Source organism: Pelophylax lessonae (assembly GCF_965119305.1).
Source record: "Pelophylax lessonae genome assembly, chromosome: 10".
Lineage (NCBI taxonomy): Eukaryota > Metazoa > Chordata > Amphibia > Anura > Ranidae > Pelophylax > Pelophylax lessonae.
This window is the reverse complement of record NC_138777.1, coordinates 186,268,502-186,295,514: the sequence shown is the minus strand read 5'-3', so window position 1 is coordinate 186,295,514 and position 27,013 is coordinate 186,268,502. Positions and strand designations below refer to the sequence as shown.

The 27,013-nt window shown below is 39.9% G+C and overlaps 1 protein-coding gene across 1 annotated transcript in view; it reads right to left on the bottom strand.

Annotated features, from left to right (window-relative positions):
- Window positions 1-27,013, bottom strand: part of WWOX (WW domain containing oxidoreductase) — a 1,459,759-nt gene that overhangs the window by 1,056,206 nt on the left and 376,540 nt on the right. Inside the window, exon 8 of the mRNA XM_082270137.1 lies at window positions 3,066-3,330. Coding sequence (XP_082126263.1) covers window positions 3,066-3,330 — 265 coding nt within the window. The remainder of the gene's footprint in view (window positions 1-3,065; window positions 3,331-27,013) is intronic.

Genomic DNA, 27,013 nt, shown 5'->3' with positions numbered 1-27,013 from the left:
CCTGTGTGGGGGATACCCAATAGGAAACTCCATCAAGGATATGCCAATAGATCAAACAAACGTTCACAAGCTACAATACAATATAAATTCAATAGGAAGGGTCTAACTTAATCCACACACACTATGAAAGCTCATATCACTTATGTTGTCTTTTAAAGGGTCTTCTTTCCTTTGAAATTTGATAATTTTTATTAAGTTTGCATCTTAAAAAGCAAGAAAGAAATAAAGCAATCCACAAGTCCCCCCAAATTCACAATTCACGTTTCCTTCTACAGTCCCATGCCAACCCAACTCAACAATCAAGGGCAAGACATATAGAACTTTTTGTCAAAAATTAGCATGTTGTTAGGAGTATTACCTCATCCTTAATTAAACTTATTCAAGTTCCACCAGAGTTCAATGATGCAAGAACACATCTCAAGAACAGGAACAATCACATGTACAGTTCTAAAAACAAACAGGACAGCGAACACAATCTATCTATCATAATTCTGGATTCTCCATAGCAAAAAACTCAGAAAAGATCAAACCTTTTCCATATTAAACAAAACGACAAAAAAATATGTGGGTATATTTTAACATTAAATAACATTTAGACATTTTATTTATGGTGATTATTAGAAAACCACGTGACTGCCAAAAAATGTCTTTAAACAATGCAAAAGAAAAAAAAATATATCAGTATCTCACAAAAATGAGTACACCCCTCATATTTTTTTGTAAATATTTTATTATTTGTTTTCATGTGACAACACTGAAGAAATTACACTTTGCTACAATGTAAAGTAGTGAGTGTATAGCTTGTATAACAGTGTAAATTTGCTGTCCCCTCAAAATAACTTAACACACGGCCATTAATGTCTAAACCACTGGCAACAAAAGTGAGTACACCCCTAAGTGCAAATGTCCAAGTTGGGCCCAAAGTGTCAATATCTTGTGTGGCCACCATTATTTTCCAGCACTGCCTTAACCCTCTTGGGCATGGAGTTCACCAGAGCTTCACAGGTTGCCACTGAAATCCTCTTCCACTCCTCCATGATGACATCATGGAGCTGGTGGATGTTAGAGACCTTGCACTCCTCCACCTTCCGTTTGATGATTTCCCACAGATGCTCAATAGGATTTAGGTCTGGAGACATGCTTGGCCAGTCCATAACCTTTACCCTCAGCTTCTTTAGCAAGGCAGTGGTCGTCTTGGAGGTGAATTTGGGGTCTTTACCATGTTGGAATACTTCCCTGTTGCCCAGAGGGGATCATGCTCTGCTTCAATATGTCACAGTACACGTTGGCATTCATGGTTCCCTCATTGAACTGTAGCTCCCCAGTGCCGGCAGCACTTATGCAGCCCCAGACCATAACACTCCCACCTCCATGTTTAACTGTAGACAAGACAAACTTGTCTTTGTACTCTTCACCTGGTTGCTCCCACACATGCTTGACACCATCTGATATAAATAAGTTTATCTTGGTCTCATCAGAACATGGTTCCAGTAATCCATGTCCTTAGTCTGCTTGTCTTCAGCAAACTGCTTGCGGGCTTTCTTGTGCATCATCTTTAGAAGAGGCTTCCTTCTGGGATGACAGCCATGCAGACTAATTTGATGCAGTGTGCGGCGTATGGTCTGAGCACTGACAGGCTGACCCCCCACCCCTTCCACCTCTGCAGTAATGCTGGCAGCACTCATACATCTATTTCCCAAAGACAACCTCTGGATATAATGCTGAGCACATGCACTCAACTTCTTTGGTCGACCATGGCGAGGCCTGTTCTTTTTGGAACATGTCCTGTTAAACCGCTGTATGTTCTTGGCCACCGTGCTGCAGCTTAGTTTCAGGGTCTTGGTAATCTTATAGCCTAGGCCATCTTTATGTAGAGTAAAAAATCTCCTCAGAGAGTTCTTTGCCATGAGGTGCCATGTTGAACTTCCAGTGACCAGTATGAGAGAGTGAGAGCGATAATACCAAATTTAACACACCTGCTCCCCATTCACACCTGAGACCTTGTAACACTAATGAGTCACATGACACCAGGGAGGGAAAATGGCTAATTTGGCCCAATATGGACATTTTCACTTAGGGGTGTACCCACTTTTGTTGCCAACGGTTTAGACATTAATGGCTGTGTGTTGAGTTATTTTGAAGGGACAGCAAATTTACACTGTTATACAAGCTGTAAACTCACTACTTTAAATCATAGCAAAGTGTAATTTCTTCAGTGTTGTCACATGAAAAGATATAATAAAATATTTACAAAAATATGAGGGGTGTACCCACTTTTGTGACATACTGTATACATACTGTATATTGTATGACTATTCTATAAGTATGAATGTGTTGTAACTTGACTTTACTGTCAAGTTAGAAAGAATAATATTTTAGTAACTTAATATTTTCAATATTCCAATAGCCTTCATTTTTGGAGGATCTGCATCAAAGTTGTCCACAGTAGTTGTGAGAACTTCATAGCGTCATAACACCGTTATGCAAAATGGAAAGGCACCTTTTGCTAAAAGTGACTAAAATTCTAATATAAACCATAACACATTTACAGAACATCATAATTCACTTTCTTTAAAGCACTAAACAGCTCCATTTCTAGCTTTGAAAAGAATAAACAGACAATTTTGCATTTGAAATCTACAACTGGAAAAGTTCAAAGGTCACCATGCTCTTCTCACCACTCATTTCTTTCTTTGGGTAAACACATGTACAAAAAAACTCAGCCAAAGTCTGTACTGTTTTTCAATTTATCTTTATGTGCTGAGATCCTAAAAAACGGTTTCAATGATTCCACCCTATCACATTTCTCTTGTCTCCACTCTGCAGACAAAATGTATTGCACATTATCGAATTATCAGAACAAGAAAGATCTCTGCTGCAACGGAACTTGAAACAGGACTGGATACTTAAGGATTGTCCTGAGTTTGTGGTGTCTGAGTTCCATTTAAACTACCGACACAAGGCTTACAGGTATCAAAGGCTAATATAAATATGAACATCTGGATTCTCAATACACTTTGATCTCAAGCCAAAAACGCTAAAAATATGTAAAAAAGTTCACTCACCATGGACTTTGTAAAGGGTCGAACCAAAGCAAACAGCATTGTGTACCCCCACCAGCTCCGATGAATAGAGGAATACATCATATTTCCCGGATGCAGCGTGTTGGACGTCACCCCATAGGGAGAAAGGCGGCGGTTCAGCTCCTTGGAGAAGAGAACGTTGCACAGCTTGGAACGGTTGTAGGCTAACATGGCCCAATAGTCCTTCTTCGATGGAGAAAGCAGGTTCAGGTCAAGTTTCCCAGATGAATCTTTAATATCTGTGAATCTAAGTTCAAAAAAATAAAATATGTTTCAGACCTCCTGCCAGTAAAACCTTAACTGCTGGCCAAAAAAATAAAACTAGCACCTCTTATAATCTGTTTTTCAGTTGCAAGAGGTGTTGATTTTTGTAATGTAATGCTGGCATACATGCATGTTGTAATAAAAGAGTCAGTGAAAAAACAAGGGATAATAATAACAGCAGTAGAATATAAACCCAACATACAGAGAATTTTTTTTTCTTCTCATTTTATTTGTGCTAGAAGCTATAGTGTTGTTGCCTTATTTTTGATTCACTGTATCGTGTAGATACCGTAATTATTAAAAATCACTTGAATGGCTGTTGTAATTTATTCTCAAACTTTTTCAACCCTTTTGTTTTAGCTTAGAAACAGTGAACAAAAACTCTGCTATAGTCTGTCCCCTAGAACTCAATTATTCCCCCAATGCGTGCTGCCATGTTGCCCCTCCTAGCATAGAGAGTCTGCAGCAGCACGCACCTCCAAGACACCTCTGCTATTCCTGTTATGATGATGTGTCAGAGATCTGTGCAAATGTCAGCAGTCAGAGGGAGTGGTTGAAGATGAAAGCATGGCAAGTGACTTTTTGTGAGAGTCAAAATTTGGAGTAACAGTTTAGTCTACTCAAGCTTAAAATTTCAGTTAAAGGAGTAAAACATGTTCCATTTTGAGAAGCAAATTTTTACTTACTTAGTAATTGAGAAGTATTACTCAGGCTATCCCGAGCAGCCACCATAGTGGTCAGAAAAAGAGAGGCCTAGAGAAAAGGGGGGGGACTTTAGGGGTACCACTTGTTGTCAATAATGATCAATCAGCTATAAAAATATTCAAATTTTATTGAGAATAAAATCAACAAAGAATTATTAAAGAAAAAAGACAAAACATATATTGAACAAATATTGGATAACAACATTCAAAAGATCAGTGATATATTTTATGTCATAGGTATAATTTTAAAACAGAAAGCATTATTAAAATAATATAAAATTATATATGTAACATGTTTTTGTGTTTTAATGTAGTACCTCTATGACCATCTCCGCTGCAGCTATACTCCCTGAGGAAGCATCGGCGAAACATGTTGGGTGCTGTTATGTGGATGGAAACCGGTGACATATCTGGTCTAGTCATTTAGAGCTACCTATGACATAAAATATATCACTGATCTTTTGAATGTTGTTATCCAATAATTCTATATGTTTTGTCTTTTTTCTTTAGTAATTCTTTGTTGATTTTATTCTCAATAGAATTTGAATATTTTTATAGCTGATTGATCATTATTGACAACAAGTAGTACCCCTAAAGTCCCCCCCTTTTCTCTAGACCTCTTTTTTCTGACCACTATGGTGGCTGCTCGGGATAGCCTGAGTAATTCTTCTACTAAGTTTGGTATGTTGGTACTAGCCTATATCTTATAGATAATGTTTTCTAATACTCCAGACACACCTTAAATTTTATACTTAGTAATTGAGGTGAAGCCAAGCTAAAATTCACAATGCAAAGAATACCCAATCATGTTTAAGGAAACAAAAAAAAAAAAAAACACACATGATCAGGTGATTGAAATCAGCAAAGATTTGCCTTGTTCACTAAGCTAACTGAAAAATCGCTTTGCAAAAAGTATGACTACACTTAAGTAATCAACCCCATTTATGAGAAAGGAGAAGTGTGTTGAAGACAGCTGATTTGATAATGAGGATAATAGTCAAAAACCCAAAAAATGTATTTAGGACTTTCTTCAAGATGTCCTCAAAAAAGTATAAAGTGTGACAGGATCATAGTAAAAGCTAGTGTGTATGTGGCATTGGGAAAACTGGCTATGGAATGGAAAGGGTGCCCAGCAGTCTGAAATTGGTAGAACAACTAAGTAACTCAATTAGGACATGTGTATTTGGTCCAGAAGTGGAAGAGGCTACACACAGACAGGGGTCCTGTGTAGGGTGGTGTTTCTGAGGCCGAATGTGAGAAGGACAAACTGGGAGTGTGTCTCTGGGCCTGTCCAGGCTTGTCTGTGTAAACACATTTGCAGTCGAGTAAAAAGAACATTGGTCCCTTTGTCGGAACAATCTGAAAAAAAAAAATTCAAGCGTAATAGGCCATATGAAAAATCCTTAGGAGTTCAAAGTCGTTTTTGTTCAACTGGTTACAACAAGCAGGGCAAAATATAGTGGGCACATTTTGGGGGCTTCACAATCCCCCTAATCAGGGCTGGGTGAATTGGCCGAATGTTGAATGGACCCAAAAGTACTCTTGCAGGCATAGGATGTTATAAATAAAAGTCAGTGCTGGTGTTCACATTAAAAGTGGCCAAATCAATATCATCCAGCCCTAATAAAGGATTGTGTAGCCCCCAAAACACGTTTGCTGTTGTTTGCCCTACGTGATGTAACCAGTTGAACAATAAGGACTTTGGACTCCTAAGGATTTTTAATTTGGTGCTCTAGTACACTTTGATTTCTGTACTCTCCTGGATGATCCTCTTTTCTGTGGTGAGCTGTTGAAGACAGGCCAATTAGGCCTAAAGTAATTATCTTTGTCCACATTTTGATAACCTGTGAAAATTCATGCCCAGCACCACTCTACTGCAACCTCTTAAAAAAAAGACCTGTAGCCTGTATTAATTTTGATACAGGTCTCTGTTGTCTAGTTAACTACAAGTAATGCCGAGATTTGTAGTTCTTTAACCACTTGCCGACTGCCTAACGCCGATCTACGTCGGCAGTCAGCCCCTCACAGGCAAAGTGACGTAGGGCTACGTCACTAGCTTGTGAGGGTCTAGGGAGCGAGCGCGCGCCCCCGGAGGCGCGCTCCCGCTCCCGCGTGGTCACGGCCCCCCCCGCGCGTGTGACCGGCGGACCCGATGTCCGCCGGTCACTCGGCGATCGGCGGGGGAGAGGGAGAATGTCAGGCAGCTTGTGTAAACAAGCCACCTGTCATTCTCCTTGCTGTTAAGACTCTGATCACTCGGATCTAGTATGTAGATCCGTTGATCAGTGTCCTTACAGCTGAAGCCACAGCCAATCACAGTAGAAAGCACGCCCCTAGGGATACACACAGCCCCTCCCTCCCAAATAAAGTTAACCCCTTCACTACCAGTGTATTTTTACAGTAACCGTGCATATATATAGCACTGATTACTGTAGAAATGTCACTGGTAACCCCAAAAGTGTCAAAAATGTCAGTCAAGGGTCCGATCTGTCCGCCCCAATGTCGCAGTACAGCAAAAAAAATCGCAGATCGCCGCCATTACACGTTAAAAAAAAAAACAACAAAAATGACAAAAATCTTTCCCTTTGTTAGTAAACGCGATAACTTTTGCGCAAACCAATCAAAATACGCTTTTTGCGATTTTTTTTACCAAACATAGGTAGCATAAAACAAATTGGCCGAAAAAGTTAAAAAATTTTGATTTTTACATTTTTTTTTGGGGAATTTCATATAAAAAAATGTGAAAAATATTGCTATTTTTGCAAAATTGACGCTCTTTTTTTGTTTATAGCGCGTGATCAAAAAATCGCACAGGTGATCAAATACCACCAAAAGAAAGCTCTGTTTGTGGGAAAAAAAGGACGCCAAATTCGTTTAGGTACAGCGTCGCACGACCGCGCAATTGTCCGTTAAAGTCACGCAGTGCTGAATCGCAAAATACCCCCTGGTCAGAATGGGGGTAAAATCTTCCGGGGCTTAAGTGGTTAAAGTCATTAGTTTGTAGTTGCTAATAACTGCAAGATCAACAGCAAGCCTTTTTTCTTTGTACCAGGGGTACCGTGGCAGAAGAATCAATGTTGGAGGGGCTAAATTTGGATGAATTCCCTATAAAAAATTTAGATTAAATATAATACCCCTACTTTTCTGATTTGTTGGTTCAGTCCTCTGAAATTTCTATGCAAGTTGGATCTAGCAATTGACTGTTCAGTGCTCAGGTCAGAATCAGAAATGTGGGAATGGAGACTGTCATGTGTGCCCCATAACTAGGCTTAGTGGGTGACTGAGGGAGCGGTTTGGATATCAGTGGAGCATGAATAAGGTAGGGAACTGAGCTGCAAAATTACTTTCATTTATTTTCCAAGAGATTAAAGTTACATTTTAAAAAATGCAGTTAACTAGAGAAATCAGAATATTAGATTGTGTATGTAAAGTATAACTCCAGCCAAAACATTTCTTTAATTTGGATAGCCAGTGGAATGGTAAAACCTCAGTCAGGATTTCAATGCTTTCTGTGTCCCCTTTCGAGACTTTTTCTCCAGACTTTGCTTAGAAGTGAGAAGAAACCTAATAAAGGGACACATGGAAAAATTTAAAGTGTTTTAGCTATACTTCACTCTAATAAAAAATGTTTTATTGCTGTTGAGTGCCTTTAAGTCCTTTAGAGAGATTTTCTCTGGCCGTGTAGTCACCAGGATAGGAAGTAAATGAAAAAAAAGATCTAGAGTCAAACAGAGCTACGAAATTCTACAACAGAAACTGCAACTAATAGAAAACATGTTGGATGGAAAAAAAAAAAAAAGACTGTACTGTAAGGAATATGGGAGCTGCCATTGTTTACCTCCCTTTGAAAATGCTAGGGACCTGGCTATTATGCCAACTCACTGACTCTATTAATTTTAAAACCTGGGGCTGCTTTAAAGGTTAAGTTCACATTTAAAAAAAATAATTATAATAAATGCACATTTTTGCAGATACAAAATAGTTATTTATTATCTTTTACAAAGCATTGCACCTGTGATCAGTAAATTGCAGGTGCAATATCAGGCTCCTGCAGACACTTCCTATAACTCCCATAGTTTCCCATACTTCTGTACAGCCTTTTAATTACTGAGCTGATCTACTGCTGATCAGCACCATCATAGTCCTCCAATTCCCTTGGACAGACAACACTGGGGTTTAGTGCCCTTAAAGTGGCATTAAACCCAAAAGCAAACATTATATTGCAGCTTAGATGCAATTCTTAGATGTGATGGCTGCAGATTTTTTCTTTTTTTAGGCTTTCTTTATTGTATTTACATCTAGTGATCCAGTCAGTAGGGCTCTGAGGAAAGGGGGACACCCCCGAAATGCGTACACTGTTTTTGGAGGTTTGCATCCCACCACGGTTCGCATCTGTGGATGAGGTTCAGTGGACATTTCCGGTGGACCCATTATTTTATCCCTTGCTTGTTTTTTATATTCACTTTGTGAGTATGTGTATGCTATTTTATATAAATAAATTGCTTCAAAAAGGTAATGCACTAGGCTGGTGCGCCCTCTGTACATTTTCTTTTTGGATATCCAGTCAGTAGGTCTGTTGTTTTTCAACAGAACAAGCGTCCTGTAGATGTATCAGTTACAAGGATGAGACAAACCATTTACCACTAACAGGGGTGCTTACAGTGATCAGCTTTAATTTATTTATGCCTTTATCCCAAAAGGAAAACAACTGTTATAACCGATTATAAAAGCGTGAGCTGAGGTTCTGGGCTTCAAATTGTTGGTGTATCTAAATCTGCTAGTACATCCAACACCCCCTCCCCCCCAGATTGACATTGCTTCTGTCCAAAAGGTGCTCTCTGTGCTCCTTCATCCATAGTGGGGGCACTTTAATACTGGAAGTGTGTTACTGTCCAGATAACAAGAGAAAACAGCCTAAAAACAAGAAAACGCAACCACATCTAATGATCGGTAAGTTGCAATATGTTACATTTCTGGTTTGGAGTTTATTACTGCTTTAAGCTGGCCATAGATGGATTGAAATTTGGACGGTTCAGCAGGGACAGGCCAAATTTTCATCCATGTGTGGCCGCTCACGCTCAAAGGAAGTCAGTCTAATGATTGATTTCTGTTGAACAGGTATGTTGGGAAATTTTTCATACAATATCTTAGTGGGGAGTATTTCTCAATCCACTTCGATCGTGTGGATGGAGGAACGAACCAGGTTTTTTTTTTTTTTTTTTTAATATCTTTGGCCAGCATAAGTGCCTCTGTTACACTAAGAAAGCACATTGACAGAATAAAACCTATGTTGGATGCTGGGATTCTAGTCTCAGGGGTTGCAAATAGGCATAGGAATGTTGCAAATACTTTGCAAAAAGGCAGCTTGCTTTGTGTTTAATTGTGGCACTAATTCACCTAATAAATGTCCCCCACATTACTTTTATACTGTGCTGTGTGTTCAATCAGATTATGTGATATTGCCCTTAGGCTGTATTCACAACTGAGTGTTGCGTTTTTTTAGCGTTTTTTTTGCATGTGTTTTGTAGCATTTTTATGTTCGTTTTTGAGCTTTATTTGTCCAGCAATTTCAAAGCGTTTTTGTATTAGCTAATAGAAAAAATTATCACCTGTTTCATCATTTGTTGCCATGTGTTTCTGTTTTGAGCTGCTATATATAAATAAACCAATCTGTCCAAATCAAGCTACAAAAGTGGCTATACATAGTGTCCACTTGCCAACATGTGTTTTAGGGGATTTTCAACCCACTTTCAGTAAAGAAAAGTTCCTTTACAGAAAAGGATGCTCACATGGGGGTGTCCACCATCATATATCACAAGTTAAGCCCATAGCTAAATGGTCTGCTCAGACTCTCCCTCTGTTTCAGCACAGGGAGGGAATCAAATTTTGCAGGTGTAAGGCCCAAAAGGCACTCCCTAGGTCTGTTAACACATTCTGGCCTTGTAGTCTTTTGTCTCCAAGGGAGAAGCCTTGACCAGACAGAATGACTGTCTTTTAAAGGCCAATATCCAAATGCCAATCAATCCCAAACCAAACCTCAATCCCAAAACCAAGTGAAAACAGCCTGTTTCCAAAGCAACTAAGCCCAGTGGGAAAAAGTCTAATTTCCCCAATCACAGGAATACAATTAATGGCTAAAGTATAGATACCAAAGTGTGGTTGTAAAAGGGATTCATTCAAAACAGGGACCAGTCACTAGTGGTGTACCACAAGGCTCTGTACTAGGTCCTGTTCTATTTATTCTACTGTATATGTAAGTGATATAACTAACAGGTTGTTGGGTAAGGTACAGGTATGTCTTTTTGCTGAGGATACAAAGATATGTAATAGGGTAATATCCCTGGAGGTATCTGTAACATGGAAATTGATTTAGATCTGTAACATGGAAATTGATTTAGAACTGCTGGAAGATTGGTGAAAACAGTGAAAAAAAACAATTGCCCGGTCTTCCTCGATGCTTCACAGCAAGTCGAAACCGAGGATGGTACAAAAGTTCTCGTATGACAAAGACTTTTTTTTTGTCTATTATTTCTGATCATGCGCAGTAGTTCGTATCTGAAACCAGTAAACATTAAACAAAAATCTGTATTTCTGTTCATGTACAAGAAAACGTAGGAATTTGTCCCTTCAGAATTTTTCATTTGGAAAGTCTGAAACGGATGTCGAAAGTTGTGTACACATTATATGAAAATCCAACAAATGTACCTCATACGGAATCTTTCTTCTGATTTTGTTATAGTGTGTACCCTACTTTAGAGCTCATTTAGAATACTGTGTCCAGTTCTAGACACCTCACTTACAAAAAGATAATGATAAGATAGAACGAGTCCAGAGGCAGGTAAAAAAATGTTAAAAACGTCTGAGAAATGAAAACATATCAGGAACTTCAGGAAATTAATATGTACAGTCTAGAAGCAAAAAGGGAAAGGGGAGCTATAACTGAAACCTTGAAATACATCAAGGGTGTGAATAAGGTTCAAAAGGCAGTATTTTCAATATTAAACCAAAATCCAGAACATGGAGACACGACCTCAAACTAGAAGGAGGAAAGTTCAAAACGAATATTAGAAAGTATTATTTTACTGAAAGGGTAGTTTACTGCTTGGAATAGACTTTCAGAAGAGGTAGTGAGTCAACAGTAAGTGGCATCAAACATGCTTGGGACAAACATAGACAAGAAAGTTAACAAAAAAAATAGTATATATTAAAAAAATAAAAAAAAAAGGTTGACTCGATGGAGGACTTTGTCTTTTTTCTGCCATTACCTTTTTGAGTTTCTAATGGTAAGCACAGAAAAAACTCACAAAAATGAGCATGAGCGGTGCTCTGTGTCCAAGTAAGTAAAAAATGGGTAAGTTGCAGACCCTACCACACTTTTAAGCAACGGGTCTGGTTCTGAACACCATTCCAGCACACATTTCTGAAGTTCACACAATGATGCAAATTTCTTTTCCACTCTAAGGGGCCTATTATCCTAAGGTGGCACAGATTACACATATAAAACAGGTAACAGTATCTGACAAAGTATAACCTCTTTGAAATGTTATTGTGCCTCCAAGGATCATCTCTGTGATTTGCAGGCAAGCTTTGCAGTCTTTTCCTCTGCAGCCCAGTGACCTCGTACTTGTGGAATAGACACAGACAGTAATGCCGTGATGATAACCTTGGTATCTTGCCATGAGCATCCTCACATGTTTAAAAGATAAATGTAAACAGAGCTGGGATGGGTTTTGGCAGGCTATTATGTTCTTAAGTATACCCATGGCATGGCTTAAACACAAATCAAAATAACTAGTTGATGTTTTGTAATTGAGTCAGACAGAATAATTAAACACCAGCTGTCTCTGACTCCACTTTTTTTTTATTTTTTGCTATGGAACCAAAGCCGTAAAAAATGTCCTCAAGAAAACTTGCTGTATGAGTTGGAATCTCAAAACACTAAGTTATCTGTCATTGGCATGGCTTTATAGAAATCTATGTAGAGAATTATAGTTTGAACTGAAAGAACTAGCAACGGTTTGATAGGATGATCACATATGGAGACAACAAACACTAGGCAGTACGTTGCCACGTTCTGCTCAAAGCCTGCTGTGTACAACTATAGAGAGACAACCACTGAGCTGGGGTCAGAGAGCACATCTAAAAGGCATAACAGTCTGGGTAAGGAGAACTACTCATGACTGGAGAAGAGGACTAACATGGCACCTCCACCAAGCTAAAAGCAGGGTGGTACATGAATGTCCAGGACACTCCTGAAGGCCAGAGAGTTACCGATAGCTGTTGACATGTCAACAGTAAATGGCTGTGCTTGGTGTCCATTCCATCCCTATCATAATGGCTGTGTTGGAAACCTCACGGTTGAAGGAAGTCAATTGAGAGGGTGAATTAAGTAATTTAGGCCCCATTCACACCTCAGCGTTTTGTAGCTTGAAGCTCCAAAGCGTTGGAGGAGAAAAAAATCAGTTATTCTTTATAAAGATGGTACACATCTCCTCTACAAGTCACCAGAAGCTGAACGCCTGAAACTCAAAGAAGTTCTAGAGCTTTTTTTTTTGTAGCTCGAATAGGGCAGGTTGGCGCATCTTTTAAGCATTTTTTCTTCCATAGAAATGCATGGAAATGCTTGATTCAAGCAGTTTTATGTGTTTTGTTGCGTGTTTTTGAATGTTCTTCTGCTCAAATGTAAAAAACATAATAAATACATAATAATAATCATAACTAAATAAATAAATAAAAATAATCATAAATAAAAATGTAATAAAGATAAAAAAATAAGCCTAACCAGAACCCCTAGCACTAATATTAAGCCCTAACCCTAATTCTGATATCTAACATTAACCTCTCATCCTAACCCCTAACACTAATATTAACCCCAATCCTAACCCTAACACTAATATTAACCCCAAACCCTAATCCAAACCCATAACATAACAAAATTAAAAAATAATAAATTAAATAGGATGAAAACGCAAAAAAAATAGCAACAAATGATGAACCAGATGATATTTTTCTTCTATTGGGTAATAAAAAAAATTGCCAAAGCTCAAAATAACACCATACTAAAACGCTCAAAAAATCACATATAACCACCTAAAAAAACGCCTGAGAAACGTTCAAAAACGCGATGCTCAGGTGTGAATGCAGCCTTATTGTACATAGTTCTGAGCAGTCTGTGTTGTCTGCCCATTGTTCTGAACAATGTGCTATCTGCCCAATTGTTTTAATCCCTGCATTCTCAAGCCTCTAAAGTGGAAGTTTACCTTAATATTTAAATCTCTAAATCTACCGGCATCTACAATCTAAGAAGAGATCGTCATACATACCGGTCCAGTCTCCAGCGGCGGAAGCTCTGCAGAAGAGACAGCCCACAATGGCTAGGAAATGCCTAGGAAGTGACGTTACCCATAGACTTACTATGGGGCTTCTGCTGTTGGCTACTTCCTCTGCACCCGCCTACACAGAGAAGCCACAGCTGACAGTTCAGCGTGGGACCAGACCAGAGCGGCTTCAGAAAAGGTATGTATAGCGATTTCTTCTTTAAAGAGTTAGATAGGTTAGTCTTAGATTGTGGATGTCAGTAGATTTCGAGATTTTAGTAATAGGGTGAACTTCTACTTTAAATGTTCTAAACTTGAACACTGGTCACCTTTTACAGTGGTTGAGTTAGTGATCAGCGTGAGTAATAAGCATGATGTAGCTGATTATACTGTCTAATCCCAGTATTGGGACATTTAGCAGTTGAATCCTTTGCTTTAAATGACCTTTAAACTTCAAAGGAAACCTGCAGTATGCTGAATGAACATAACTTCTTGTTCCAAGTCTTTTTAAACCCTAACTCTGGGAAAACTGAAAATTCTCCATTGCAGTGGGGCTGTTTAAACACTGCAAGGGTTAACTGCCCATTTAGTTCTAAGGGAAAGTAAAATCCCTTTTACTTACCCAATTCTTTGTTCCCCTGGCAGATGGCACTCCCCCATGCTCCAGTGGTGGACTGTCCATCAGCGTTGTCTCCTCCCTGCATGGGTCTTGATGAGGTCAGGACCTTAGAATGCTGGATCATGGTGGTGAAGACCCTGCTGGGATGAGTCTAGCAGCGATAGGGAATGGATAAAAGTAAATCTAATTTTCCATGCCCCTACACCTTAACGAGCACTTAACCCTTGCAGTATGGGCACAGGCCCATTGCAAGGGAAAATTTTCAAGTTTACTGGCGTTGAACATATTGTAGCAAGACAAACAAGGCAACTAGCATTTTCTAAAGTAGATATGCAACGGCAGTCTACATGCTTCTCTTTGTACAGAAGTACTTTAACAAAAACTTCTCTCTTTCCCCCTGCAGTAGGTTTTTGTTTGATTGTACACAATTTACAATTTGATGATACCCATGTTTGAACAACTTTAAGTGCAAAAGACAGTGAGATACTTGTGCAATTGCTTGAATGAGGAAAATTTTGCCACATCCAATAATTTTCCTAAATACTCCCAGATGTTTTTTTTCTGGTCGTACTGGATGGAAATTGAGTGCATACATTACCCTAAGTATATTATACACAAAGGCAGAGCTGTATGCTCAGATTGTAAAAACTATTCGTGGCCATCTTTAGTGATCCTACAAATCAATATTGACAGTGGGTGAACCCACCTGCTCCAGGTCAATTGTGTAAAACAGCAGAGAACTCTTCGAAAGGTTTATTAAACCTTATGTGCTAACAAACAGATGCTTATGCATTTAAATGGTGTGAATTGTATATGAACCAATGAGCCAAGTTTCACCAGAATCCGCATTCAGGAATTTATGTACACAGCAGGCCCCCTGCCCTTTTAGTCAGCTCAAGAGAATTATGCCCTGTTCCCTGCTTCTAAGGGAAATTTTAATAGTCACCTATTTATTGCCTGATACACCATGACATGGGTAGACTGGGAGCAATTGTAGTACAAATTATGGTTATGTAAGTAGACACTGTCACAGTCTGTCATTTAAAGGATAAGTTCACCTTTTCAGGCAGAATTTCACTTTTCATAATAAATAGAAGCCTTTTTTCAATGCCATTTTTGGCCCAGCTATCCCAATGTGCTTTTCTCTCGCTTGGCTTATCCACAGGAGGTCTAAAATCTTGTCGGTTTATTTGAATTTTTTAAATGATTTTCAGATTCCATCACTTCCTGTAGATCGTCTCTCAGCATTCACTTTCTGTAGGTCATCTCCCAGAAGCCCTCACTTTCTTGTTGCATCACAGTAGAGTGCTTGATAGGGTGTGTTCACCACTCTGGACCACACCTCCCTGATTACAATACCACCTTCCACCTCTATATGATCTGAATATACAATCTCCTTTAGATATCCCATCAGCTTTGTAGTACAAGGAGCTGCCTGATTTCATACAAATTGAATGGATTGGTCAGGTTGGCCCTCCTATTTCATAGTTCTAGTAAATCAAAAGGAAATTGTATAGAGATTACTCAATCAGGTTGCATAGTTTATGGTCATCCTTACACATTACATAGTTAATTGAGTCACCTATTGTTTCCATCGGTCTGCTAACCCTTTTAGAGATTTGGACAGCCCTAAGTCTTCTTACTGGGGAACTGGTGCTAAACGGTCTGGGTGGGCACTGAGTCACCTAGGCTTATCTAGTTGGCCAATTTTTAATTTGCTTACTGTTTATGTTGGCTGTTCCTTAGCTATGGTAAATATCTTACTGTTTACAGTTTGCATAATGTGATCAAGCTTTTACCTGATTTTTTTGTATATATATTCTGTGTGAATTTACATTAAAGTCAGTTCCAGTTTGCACCTAAGCTAAAGTTGTCTAGTTCTAGGGTTCTATAATACCAGGTTCCTGGTTTCAGACTGGAGAAAGCTGTATCTTGACGGAGGCACCCAAGCTGGGTGCCAGGCGGTCCGTTACATTTTTAAATCAAAGAAAGCTTATATTTTTCTGCAACCGGGTTGCATTAATGGTATATTGGTACATAAGGGAGATGGATTTTAGAAAAAAAAAGGTAAACTTAGCCTTTAAAGACCTAAAGTGTAACTAAAGGTAAAATGTATTTTTTTCATTTTGCACTTAGTAAGGGAGGATTATAACCCCTGGCAGTTTTTTTATTGCCATCTGTGTCTCAAAGAGATTTCCCATCACCTCCTATCCCAAAGCCAACTTAAGATAACTTGGTATTACATTTTATTGTTGCATCATCAACATGCAAAGAATACATAAACATGTTTTACTCGGACACCAGCTTGCTAAATTACACGTGTTTATGGCCAAGGATACAATTGCCCCTTGTATTCTAAAATTAAGTTATTTTATGGCCATTTGTAAATAACCATGTTCCACCTCAAGCCTATAGCATGCCAATAATTGAACTTATCCATTTTTAAAGCTAATCAAGTTAAAATATAACATCCACACCAAGGGGTATTAAAACAGAATTCCACACAAAACACGAGATCCAGTGATTCATACAACATGAACAGCAAATGTAGAGTGGCTGCTTTTTATTTTACGGTGCACACTATGGTAATAAAAAGACTCCTTTTAAGAAGAAAATTGTTTTTTACAACTTTAACCAACCAAACAGGTTCAGTCCTGGGTAGGAAAATGTAGGCTTTATTTACACTGTATTATAAAAAAGATGCAAGAAAACAAGTAGCAATTGTTCTTCCTTCTCCCTGGCATGAGCACTGCGTGACCTTAAAGAAAAAAAAAATTCAAGCTTGATTGGCAGGGACATTAACTTCTTAGGCCAGCAACAGATAAAATAACAACTCCCTATTTTTTTTGTATGTTACAAAGTCATTTAAATTCCATGAAACTCGTAGTTACCTAAAATAGCTATTTGATTTTTAAAACAAAATATCTATTAAGAGTAGATATCCATTGAACTTACAGTAATGGGCCAATAGGAACTATAAAATCCTCTACCAAATCACCATAAAGGGCAGCACAGCTTTAGCAGATGTCTGTAAGTTGGAAATCATTGGCTGTATAATTGTAGTACTGTTTCTGTGCTAAAAAAAAAAAAAAAAAGCAGAGGTTCTTTATGTACAGCTGGCCCAAGTGTATGAAGAAATGATTTGCTTACCTTTGCCCACTATTAAAAAATTAACAATAAACCCCTTGTTTTTTATTTGTGTTGAAAGTAATCACATAGCAATATATTTTTTTATCTAAGAGGGCAATGTTATACCTAAAACCTAAGTCTAGCCGCAACTTTTTCATAGTTTTTGATAAAGTAAGGAGGAGTAAGAAACTCTTTAAGTTTTATATTGCTGTCTGTGCCCTCAATAGGTAGATTCACCCTCTACATTAGTGCTGGTTACTATTCCAAATACAAAGTTTTATAGTTGTCACCAAAAAAAAAAAAGAGATGAGGGTAAACATTTTGATGGTAGAATGTTCCTGCAACAGCTTTCTCTGCCTTTTGGCTAAGATCAAGTGTAGTATCTGTTCTTATCAGTTGTCAGGGAGAGAACCCTGACCCCCTTGGCCAGTTTGGGGGGTTGGTTAGTACTTCCCTGATGTAATTACGTGGGAACGGTGGGGGTGGTGGGAGGGCCTTTTTCCTCTTGGGTTGAATCTAGCCTTGTGCACAAGGCTTGTCCCCAGTTGAAGGCAAGGCTCTCCCTAAGCTCCCTAAGTTCTGATGACTTCCTGTGGAATGGAGAGGCTCTGGTCTGGCCGAAAGCCGGGCTCTGAAAAAAGCCTGTGGCTCATGTGCCCCTGGGGTGGCAGTCCAGGGGTGCCGTATACTCACTGTGTTTTTGGCACCAAGGTCACTGCAATATACACACTTTTTTCGCACCTGCCTCTAGGGCTTGGCCTTTTTGCCTTCCTGGCCTGCCATAGTATTGCACTATGGCACTAAGCACATCTCCACTTCCCTATTTCCCACTTTTTATGTGTGTTGTCAGGTTTGTTTTTTTCTTTGTTGGGGGGGGGGGGGGTACACTGAATTCACGGCTTGATTAGTAGGTCGTATGTCCTCGGGCCTGCCCTGAAAGTATTGGGAAAGGGTTGATATGGCCTTCTGGCTTAGTTCTCCCTCTCCCATGGGGTCTCTCTTTGGGGAGCCCAACCTAGTACTCGGGGTTGGTCTTTTTCTGCAGACCTTCCAGAGAACCGGGCCCACCTGGTTTTCGGCTAGGTGGACCAGTGAGCACCCCAGTCCCTGTCAGGAGCCTTTCGCCCCGGGGTTTAGGGTAAGGGCCCTCCCTCTTCAGTGGAGGTCCATGTGTACACTCTGTGCACTTTTTTGTGTTCTCACTTTGGTGTGTGCACTTTTTTTTTTTAAAAGGGTGTTAGTCTGAGTCTGAGTTTCACACACCACGGGCTTTAAAAAAAAGAAGGTGGTGGTAGAATGTTCTTGTAATGGCTGTCTGAGAGGGGAATTCCCTTAATTTTGTAAAGATTTCCTTGCAACCTGTTGTATCTGAAAGATATACGTACCACATTTTCCACATCCTTGCACAATTTTGTAGACTGGGGCTACATAAGTGCTGCCGGCACTGGGGAGCTACAGTTCATTTAGGGAACCATGAATGCCAACATGTACTGTGACATAAGCAAAGCATGATCTCCTCCCTTTGGTGACTTGGCCACAGGGCAGTATTCCAACATGATAACGACCCCAAACATACCTCCAAAACGACCACTGCCTTGCTAAAGAAGCTGAGGGATGAACTTTGCCAAGCAAGTCTCCAGACCTAAACCCTATTGAACATCTGTGGGGCATCCTTAAACAGAAAGTGGAGGAGCGCAAGGTCTCTAACATCCACCAGCTCCGTGATGTCATCATGGAGGAGTGGAAGAGGACTCCAGTGGCAACCTGTGACGCTCTGGTAAACTCTATGCCCAAGAGGGTTAACAGTGCAGGAAAATAATGGCCACACAAAATATTAACACTTTGGGCCCAATTTGGACATATTCTTTTAGGGGTGTACTCACTTTTGTTGCCAGCTGTTTAGACATTAATGGCTGTGTGTTGAGTTATTTTAAGGGAACAGCAAATTTACACTGTTATACAAGCTGTACACTCACTACTTTACATTGTAGCAAAGTGTCATTTCTTCAGTGTTGTCACATGAAAAGATATAATAAAATATTTACAAAAACGTGAGGGGTGTACTCACTTTTATGAGATACTGTACTTTCTTTTGAACCGTTTGTAGGTTTATAAGTGGTTTTCCTCCATTTGAATGCAAGGATCTACTCTGCTCTGGAGTATTAATATACCTTGACACAAACAAAGGGGCCCTTACCCATAATAGATATACAAACAAAGGGATAGAAAAAAGACGGGGCTTTGCGGGCCAGTGGGAGTAGAAGGATCACGCCAAAACCAATTTATATAAAAAACAAATTACATTTTATTGAGTTTCAGAGTAAAAAACATGGGCGATCACGCACATGTTCACAAAGGACAAGACACATAGAAAAATTCCTATAAAATCAATTAGTAAGGGTCATTGAAATAGAAATACATCCCATAAGGGAAAAACCAAAAGCCTGTGTAGGATGGAAGATAGGTCTCAGGTGGAATGCGGTCAATGTAGGTCCCCAGCAAGCCGACGCGTTTCGCTCAAGGCTTCCTCAGGGCCAGAGAGACCATAACAGACTGGTATTTCCTTTTTAATGACTCAGGAGGTGGCTAATTGTAGCGACACATAGAACAATAGATATCAATCCCTCAGTGTTTGTATATAGCATCTGAGATGTACATATATTCATACGTTTATCTAAGGTTAAGTGTCCAGCCTCTCAATCACTGCATTACAACCTATTTGCAGTATAGGAGTGGCTTCAGGCAGGAACAGACAACGTCACATCATCCTACTTCAAGGAGGCAGGGAGGACAATATGTCCCGAACCCAACAAGTCCTTTGTATATTTCACGCCAGCAAGCCTTTTGGATGGTTAACAGCAGGCTTGCTGGCGTGAACTATACAAAGGACTTGTTGGGTTCGGGACATATTGTCCTCCCTGCCTCCTTGAAGTAGGATGATGTGACGTTGTCTGTTCCTGCCTGAAGCCACTCATATACTGCAAATAGGTTGTAATGATTGCATATCTCTATCTTTATATATATACACCAAATAACCACCCCACCGGGTCCATCTAAGGGAGGAGGAAACCATAGGTGGATATATGAAGTGCAGTTACTAGTGTGGTAACCACCATACTCCTAGAATATTTGGATATATTAAAGAATTCTGGCTATCAAGTTATAATGAGTTGCCATTCTATTTAGCATAAAAAGCGTTGCTCTTGCAGTGATTGAGGGGCTGGACACTTAACCTTAGATAAACGTATGAATATATGTACATCTCGGATGCTATATACAAACACTGAAGGATTGATATCTATTGTTCTATGTGTCGCTACAATCTGCCACCTCCTGAGTCATTAAAAAGGAAATACCGGTCTGTTATGGTCTCTCTGGCCCTGAGGAAGCCTTGAGCGAAACGCGTCGGCTTGCTGGGGACCTACATTGACCGCATTCCACCCGAGACCTATCTTCCATCCTACACAAGCTTTTGGTTTTTCCCTTATGGGATGTATTTCTATTTCAATGACCCTAATTGATTTTATAGGAATTTTTCTAAGTGTCTTGTCCTTTGTGAACATGTGCGTGATCGCCCATCTTTTTTACTCTGAAACTCAATAAAATGTAATTTGTTTTTTATATAAATTGGTTTTGCCGTGATCCTTCTACTCCCACTGGCCCGCAAAGCCCCATCTTTTTCTATCCCTTTGTTTGTATTAATATACCTTATTGAACCCAGAATATTTTTCCTTCCCTTTTCAGGGAAGGCTATACTCTATCCTACTAACAATGGGTAAGTGTGTTCCAGTTGTATTGGTTAGCAAACAAGATAGCATTATATTATTTGTTGTATATTAAAGAGGACTCTATTCAATCTTTGCACTTGTAACTGACTGAACAATACCCTTGAGTTCAATCACCTTGGCACTGACTGGAAACTTAACCTATTTACAGACATTTTCCTTGCTGACATTCTGGGCTCCTTGTATTGAAAATGTTTGATACATTGTAAATCTATGCTGAGGCACCTCTGATTAGGTTATATTTTCCCCTTTTTTCCTACATACTGTATATATTTTTGAACAGTTCTCCTTGTTCACTTTTATACCTTGGGGATTTTCCTCCCATGGGCCGGTAGGCGAATGTTGGGTCCTTGTAACTTCTTTCCTCTGGTACCACCCGGTTTGCCCTTTTCCAGTAGTGCAATAGGGTGAGTAAATATTCTTATTTTGAAATGATCTTGTTGTGGTTTTATTACACATAGGAAATGTTTTTCTTGAACCTTATATGGACAAGTTATGTTAACCAATAATGAATACATTCTATAGATAGATTATACAAATTTATAAAGTTGTCATTAGTACTTTGACCATGCACCAAGGATCTTTATAAATGTATCTTGATTTTTGCACTTTTTTTTTACAGAGTTATTTTTATATATCTTATGGGTACACCCTTTTTCCTATATTAAAGACATGTGGTCGTGAAGAAGTGGATGATCCCCGAAACACATTGACCCCCCACTCAAAAGGTTCAAAAGTTAGCTGCATCTGTTTGTAATGTACTTAGCAATGATCATAATTTTTTAAATCGTATTAAATAAAAGATATATATTTTTATTAATTTCTGCTCTTTCATTGATTATTGTAAAAGTAGGAGTACAGTGGGGATCGAAAGTTTGGACTGACATTTTTGACACTTTTGGGGGTACCAGTGACATTACTACAGTAATCAGTGCTATACATATGCACTGTCACTGCAAAAATGACACTGGCAGGGAAGGGGTTAACTTTATTGGGGAAGGAGGGGTTAAGTGTGTTCCTAGGGGACTGTGCAGGGATGTGGCTTTACATGTAACAGCAGAGATCAATGGTCCTACATAGCAGGACCGTTAGATCTTTGCTGTTACACAGGGAAGAATGACAGGTGGCTTTGTTTACATTAGCCGCCTGCTTTTCTCCCTTCACAGCGGACGATCGCGAGTGACCGGCGGACATCAGGTCCGGCAGTCACACACGCTGAGGTGTCCGTGAACGAGCCGGGGCGGGAGCTATTGGCTCCCAGGCTAGTGACGTACCGGTACGTCACATTGCCTGGCCGGGGCTGACCGCCGCAGTATATGTACTTGCGGCGGTCGGCAAGCGGCTAATGTGCATAAAGAAGCCAAGGAAAGATGGAAAAATCTCCAAAAGGCATCAAATTACAGATTAGACATTCTTATAATATGTCAACAAAAGTTAGATTTTATTTCCATCATTGACACTTTCAAAATTACAGAAAACAAAAAAATGGCGTCTGCAAAAGTTTGGGCACCCTGAAGAATTTATAGCATGCACTGCCCCCTTTGCAAGGCTGAGACCTTCCAGTGTCATGGATTGTTCTCAATCATTGTCTGGGAAGACCAGGTGATGTCAATCTCAAAGGTTTTAAATGCCCAGATTCATCTGACCTTGCCCCAACAATCAGAATCATGGGATCTTCTAAGCAGTTGTCTAGAAAACTGAAACTGAAAATAGTTGATGCTCACAAAGCTGGAGGAGGCTATAAAAAGATAGCAAAGCATTTTCAGATGTCAATATCCTCTGTTCGGAATGTAATTAAGAAATGGCAGTCATCAGGAACAGTGGAAGTTAAAGCAAGATCTGGAAGACCAAGAAAAATATCAGACACAACAGCTCGCAGGATTGTGAGAAAAACAATTCAAAACCCACGTTTGACTGCACGATCCCTCCAGAAAGATCTGGCAGACACTGGAGTTGTGGTACACTATTCCACTATAAAGAGATACTTGTACAAATATGGTCTTCATGGAAGAGTCATCAGGAGAAAACCTCTTCTATGTACTCACCACAAAAATCAGCGTTTGAACTTTGCAAATGAACATATAGACAAGTGTAATGCATTTTGGAAACAAGTTCTGTGGACCGATGAGGTTAAAATTTAACTTTTTGGCCGGAATGAGCAAAGGTACGTTTGGAGAAGAAGGGGCACAGAATTTAAAGAAAAGAACCTCTGTCCAACTGTTAAGCATGGGGGTGGATCAATCATGCTTTGGGGTTGTATTGCAGCCAGTGGCACAGGGAACATCTCACGAGTAGAAGGAAAAATGGATTCAATAAAATTTCAGCAAATTTTGGATGGTAACTTGATGCCATCTTTGAAAAAGCTGAAGTTAAAGAGAGGATGGCTTCTACAAATAGATAATGATCCTAAACACACCTCGAAATCCACAGGGGATTACATCAAGAGGCGTAAACTGAAGGTTTTGCCATGGCCTTCACAATCTCCTGACCTCAACATAATTGAAAATCTATGGATAGACCTTAAAAGAGCAGTGCGTGACAGACACCCCAGAAATCTAAAAGAACTGGAAGACTTTTCGTAAGGAAGAATGGGCAAAGATACCTCTAACAAGAATTGAAAGACTCTTGGCTGGCTACAAAAAGCATTTACAAGCTGTGATACTTGCCAAAGGGGGCAGTACAAGATTTTAACTCTGCAGGGTGCCCAAACCTTTGCAGACGCCATTTTTTGTTTTCTGTTATTTTGAAAGTGTAAATGATGGAAATAAAATCTAACTTTTGTTGACATATTATAAGAATGTCTAATCTGTAATTTGATGCCTTTTAGAGATTTTTCCATCTTTCCTTGGCTTCTTTATGCACATTAATACAAATTTTTACCTGGGGTGCCCAAACTTTCGATCCCCACTGTATATTAGAAGTCCCACACCCAATATCATTTTTAGCTCTTGTGATGTGGAGTAGAGTTGAGTGTTGAAATGGTTCCAACATTTTTGATTATACATACATTTTAATTGAGAAGTAATTATTATTTTGTGAGCAGCAAAGCTAATAGCAAGGCTGCCTTAAAGTAGCAGTAGGTTATAACCCCTTTTTTTTTTACACCTTTGTCCCATTGTGAGATTTTCCTTAATTTCTTGTCCCATAGCCAAAACAGGAAGTGAGAGAAAATGCCACCAAAGTGAGGGAATCTGAGGCTGAACACACGAACACCCGGGGCGCTCAGCGGCAAGTCCGCCCGCCGATGAGTGCACCATAATGCACTGCGCGATTGGCCAAAGCATGCACCTGACCTGTATGATTCGGCCAATCACAGCACAATATCCTGTCAGAGCCATGATTGGCCAAACACAGGGTGCCTTTAGCCAATCATGGCTCAGGGGCCACGCCCCACACTATATAAGGCTGCTGCTTACACGGCAGCCGTGTATAGTGTGTGATAATAGAGATTAGGCAGGTAGTTAGTGGATAGTGTGTTGAGTTAGTTTAGTTCAGTCAGTGTAGTGTACAGGTTATACCTCACTTTTAAAATGTATAGATATGTTGTAGTCCTGGGTCCCCTCTCAGTACTCGCCAAATTTTGTGTCCCTGTCACTTACAGTTCATGAGCAGTGCCATGCCAAGCTGACCAAAATTTCCCATAGACGCCAATTAGCACTGAAAGCTGAAAATTGGTCTAGGCAGGAAGGGGGTGAAAGTGCCCTGTATGTAAGTGGTTAAGGGGAAGCCTATGACAGAATGAAAAAAAATGGCATGGGGCCCCCCCCCCAAAATATATACCAGGCCCTTTGGGTCTGGTATAGATTTTAAGGGAAATGCCACGCCAAAAAAAAATTGGTGTAGCCCCCCCCCTCTAAATCTATACCAGGCCTTTTGGGTCTGGCACAGATTTTAAGGGGAACTCCATGCCAAAGTTAAAAAAGAAAAAAAACGGCGTAGGGTCCCCCCAAAATCCATACCAGACCCTTATCTGAGCATGCAGCCTGGCAGGCAAGGATAGGGGGGACGAGCGAGCGTGCCCCCCCCCCCAACCCTACCAGGCTGCTTGCCCTCAACATGGGGAGGGTGCTTTGGGGTGCCCCCAAAGCACCTTGTCTCAAAGTTTATGGGGACAAGGGTCTCTTCCCGACAACCCTGGGCTGTGGTTGTGGGGGCATGCGGGTGGGGGGCTTATCAGAATCTGGTTAAAAGGGGCCCGCAGATTCAGCCCCCCCATGTGAATGGGTATCAGGTACATCGTACCCCTACCCATTCAGGCTTGGTATGGAGACTGGGGGGGGGGGAGGGGACCCTACAACATTTTTTTCATGTTTTTTTTATCTGTATTGCCAGGAGCCGACAATACATTACAGCCGCGAGCAAGTTTAAATGACATGTTTTCCTTTTGAAATATCATTATTGCTGCAGCTGGCTCCATACATCATACAGATGTGCTACTTTACAGGAACATTAAGGAGACACCCCAAGCACAATATGTAAAGGAATTTTTCATTTTTATTGTTTCACTTTAAGCATCATTAAAATCACTGCTCTTTAAAAACGATAGTTTTAAGAAATGTTTTTTTGCATTGATACATGTCCTCCAGGGCAGTACCCGGTTCCCCATACACTTTTTATGGCAATAACTTGTATACAAGCCTTTAAAATTAGAACTTTTGATTTTTCATGTTCTTGTCCCATAGACTTTAATAGAGTTTGCATGTTCGCTAGAACCTTTTTCCTGTTTGAGATGTTCTGGTGCAAACTGAACAGGAGGGTGTTTGGTCATCACTAGCAACCATTACAATACATTGGTTTTGACAAAATCGGTTAATTTGTGTGATACACGAGATACAATGTCTGGTACATAATCAGTTCAGACACTAAAAATGTGTTTTGTGTTGAATTTGTACGTATTGTATGTATATGAAAAATATCTTAATAAATCGACAACTTTGTGTAAATATATTAATTTTCATTTTCTTTCTGCATTTTCCAAGAATGTGTGTCAAACAAAAAAAAAATGACGTTTTCAAAAGATTCACCATGTCTCCTAGAAAATACCTTGGAGTGTTTACTCTCCAAAATGTTGTCATCTTGTGGGTGTTTCCACTGTCCTGGTGTTTCAGGCCTCCAAAAATGTGATCTGTAGTCAGCAAATTAGATGTGCAATTTATGCCCCTGGAAAGTCTGAAGGTGCTCCTTGGATTTTGTGTCCCTCTGTGTGGCTAGGCTGTGAAAAATGCTTGTGGTATCAGCATACTCAAGAGGAGTAGCAGAATGTGTTTTGGGGTGTAGTTCTAAGTATGACTATCATATGTTTTAGAAATATCTTAATAATTGAAAACACTACATTTTCATTTTCTTTCCTGCATTTCCAAAAACATGTTGTCATAGATCAGCTGCGGAGCTGATCTGTGCTTTTGCTGCTGTAGGTCTGCTGACACCTGTGGTTCCACAAGCTTGTGCTCTGCTCTTGCTGCACTGACTTAGCAGCTAGGGGTGTTGCCCACTTCACCTGATGGTTAATATACCTTTCTTCCTGCTACTTCCTGTCCAGCCTCCCATGTGTCTCCCTATTTAAATCTCACTCAGACCAGTTTTTGGTTGCTTGAGAAACACTTGTTCCTGAGCCTCTTCTGGGCAATCATTCCTAACCTGACTTCTTGTAGACCGATCTCTTGTGTACCGACTCGGCTAGTTCTTCTGATTACATTTGTCTGCTGCCCGTCCTGACCTTGGCTCGTTATATGGCTCTCCTTTTACTTAATCCATCTGTGCCTGTGCTGTGTCTTTGGGTACTCTACTCGCGAACAGGGTGAGCCTGGGGGTCGTGACCTGTGGTCAGCACACAGCTAAGTCAATTTTCCCATGAGGGGGTCCCTGGCAGAACACCGGCTGTAATTTAGATTTCACACCCGTGGGAAACCTGTGTCACCTGCGCACCTGTAGGCTCACATCACTAGTTCCGTGACACATGTAGCAAAAAATGAAATTTTGAAAAAGCTCACTATGCTTTTCATAAAAATACCTTGGAGTGTTTGCTTTTCAAAATTGGGTCATTTTGTGGGGTTTCCATAGTCCTGGTGCTCTAGAGCCTCAAAAAATGTGACAGGTAGTTAGGAAATCAGAT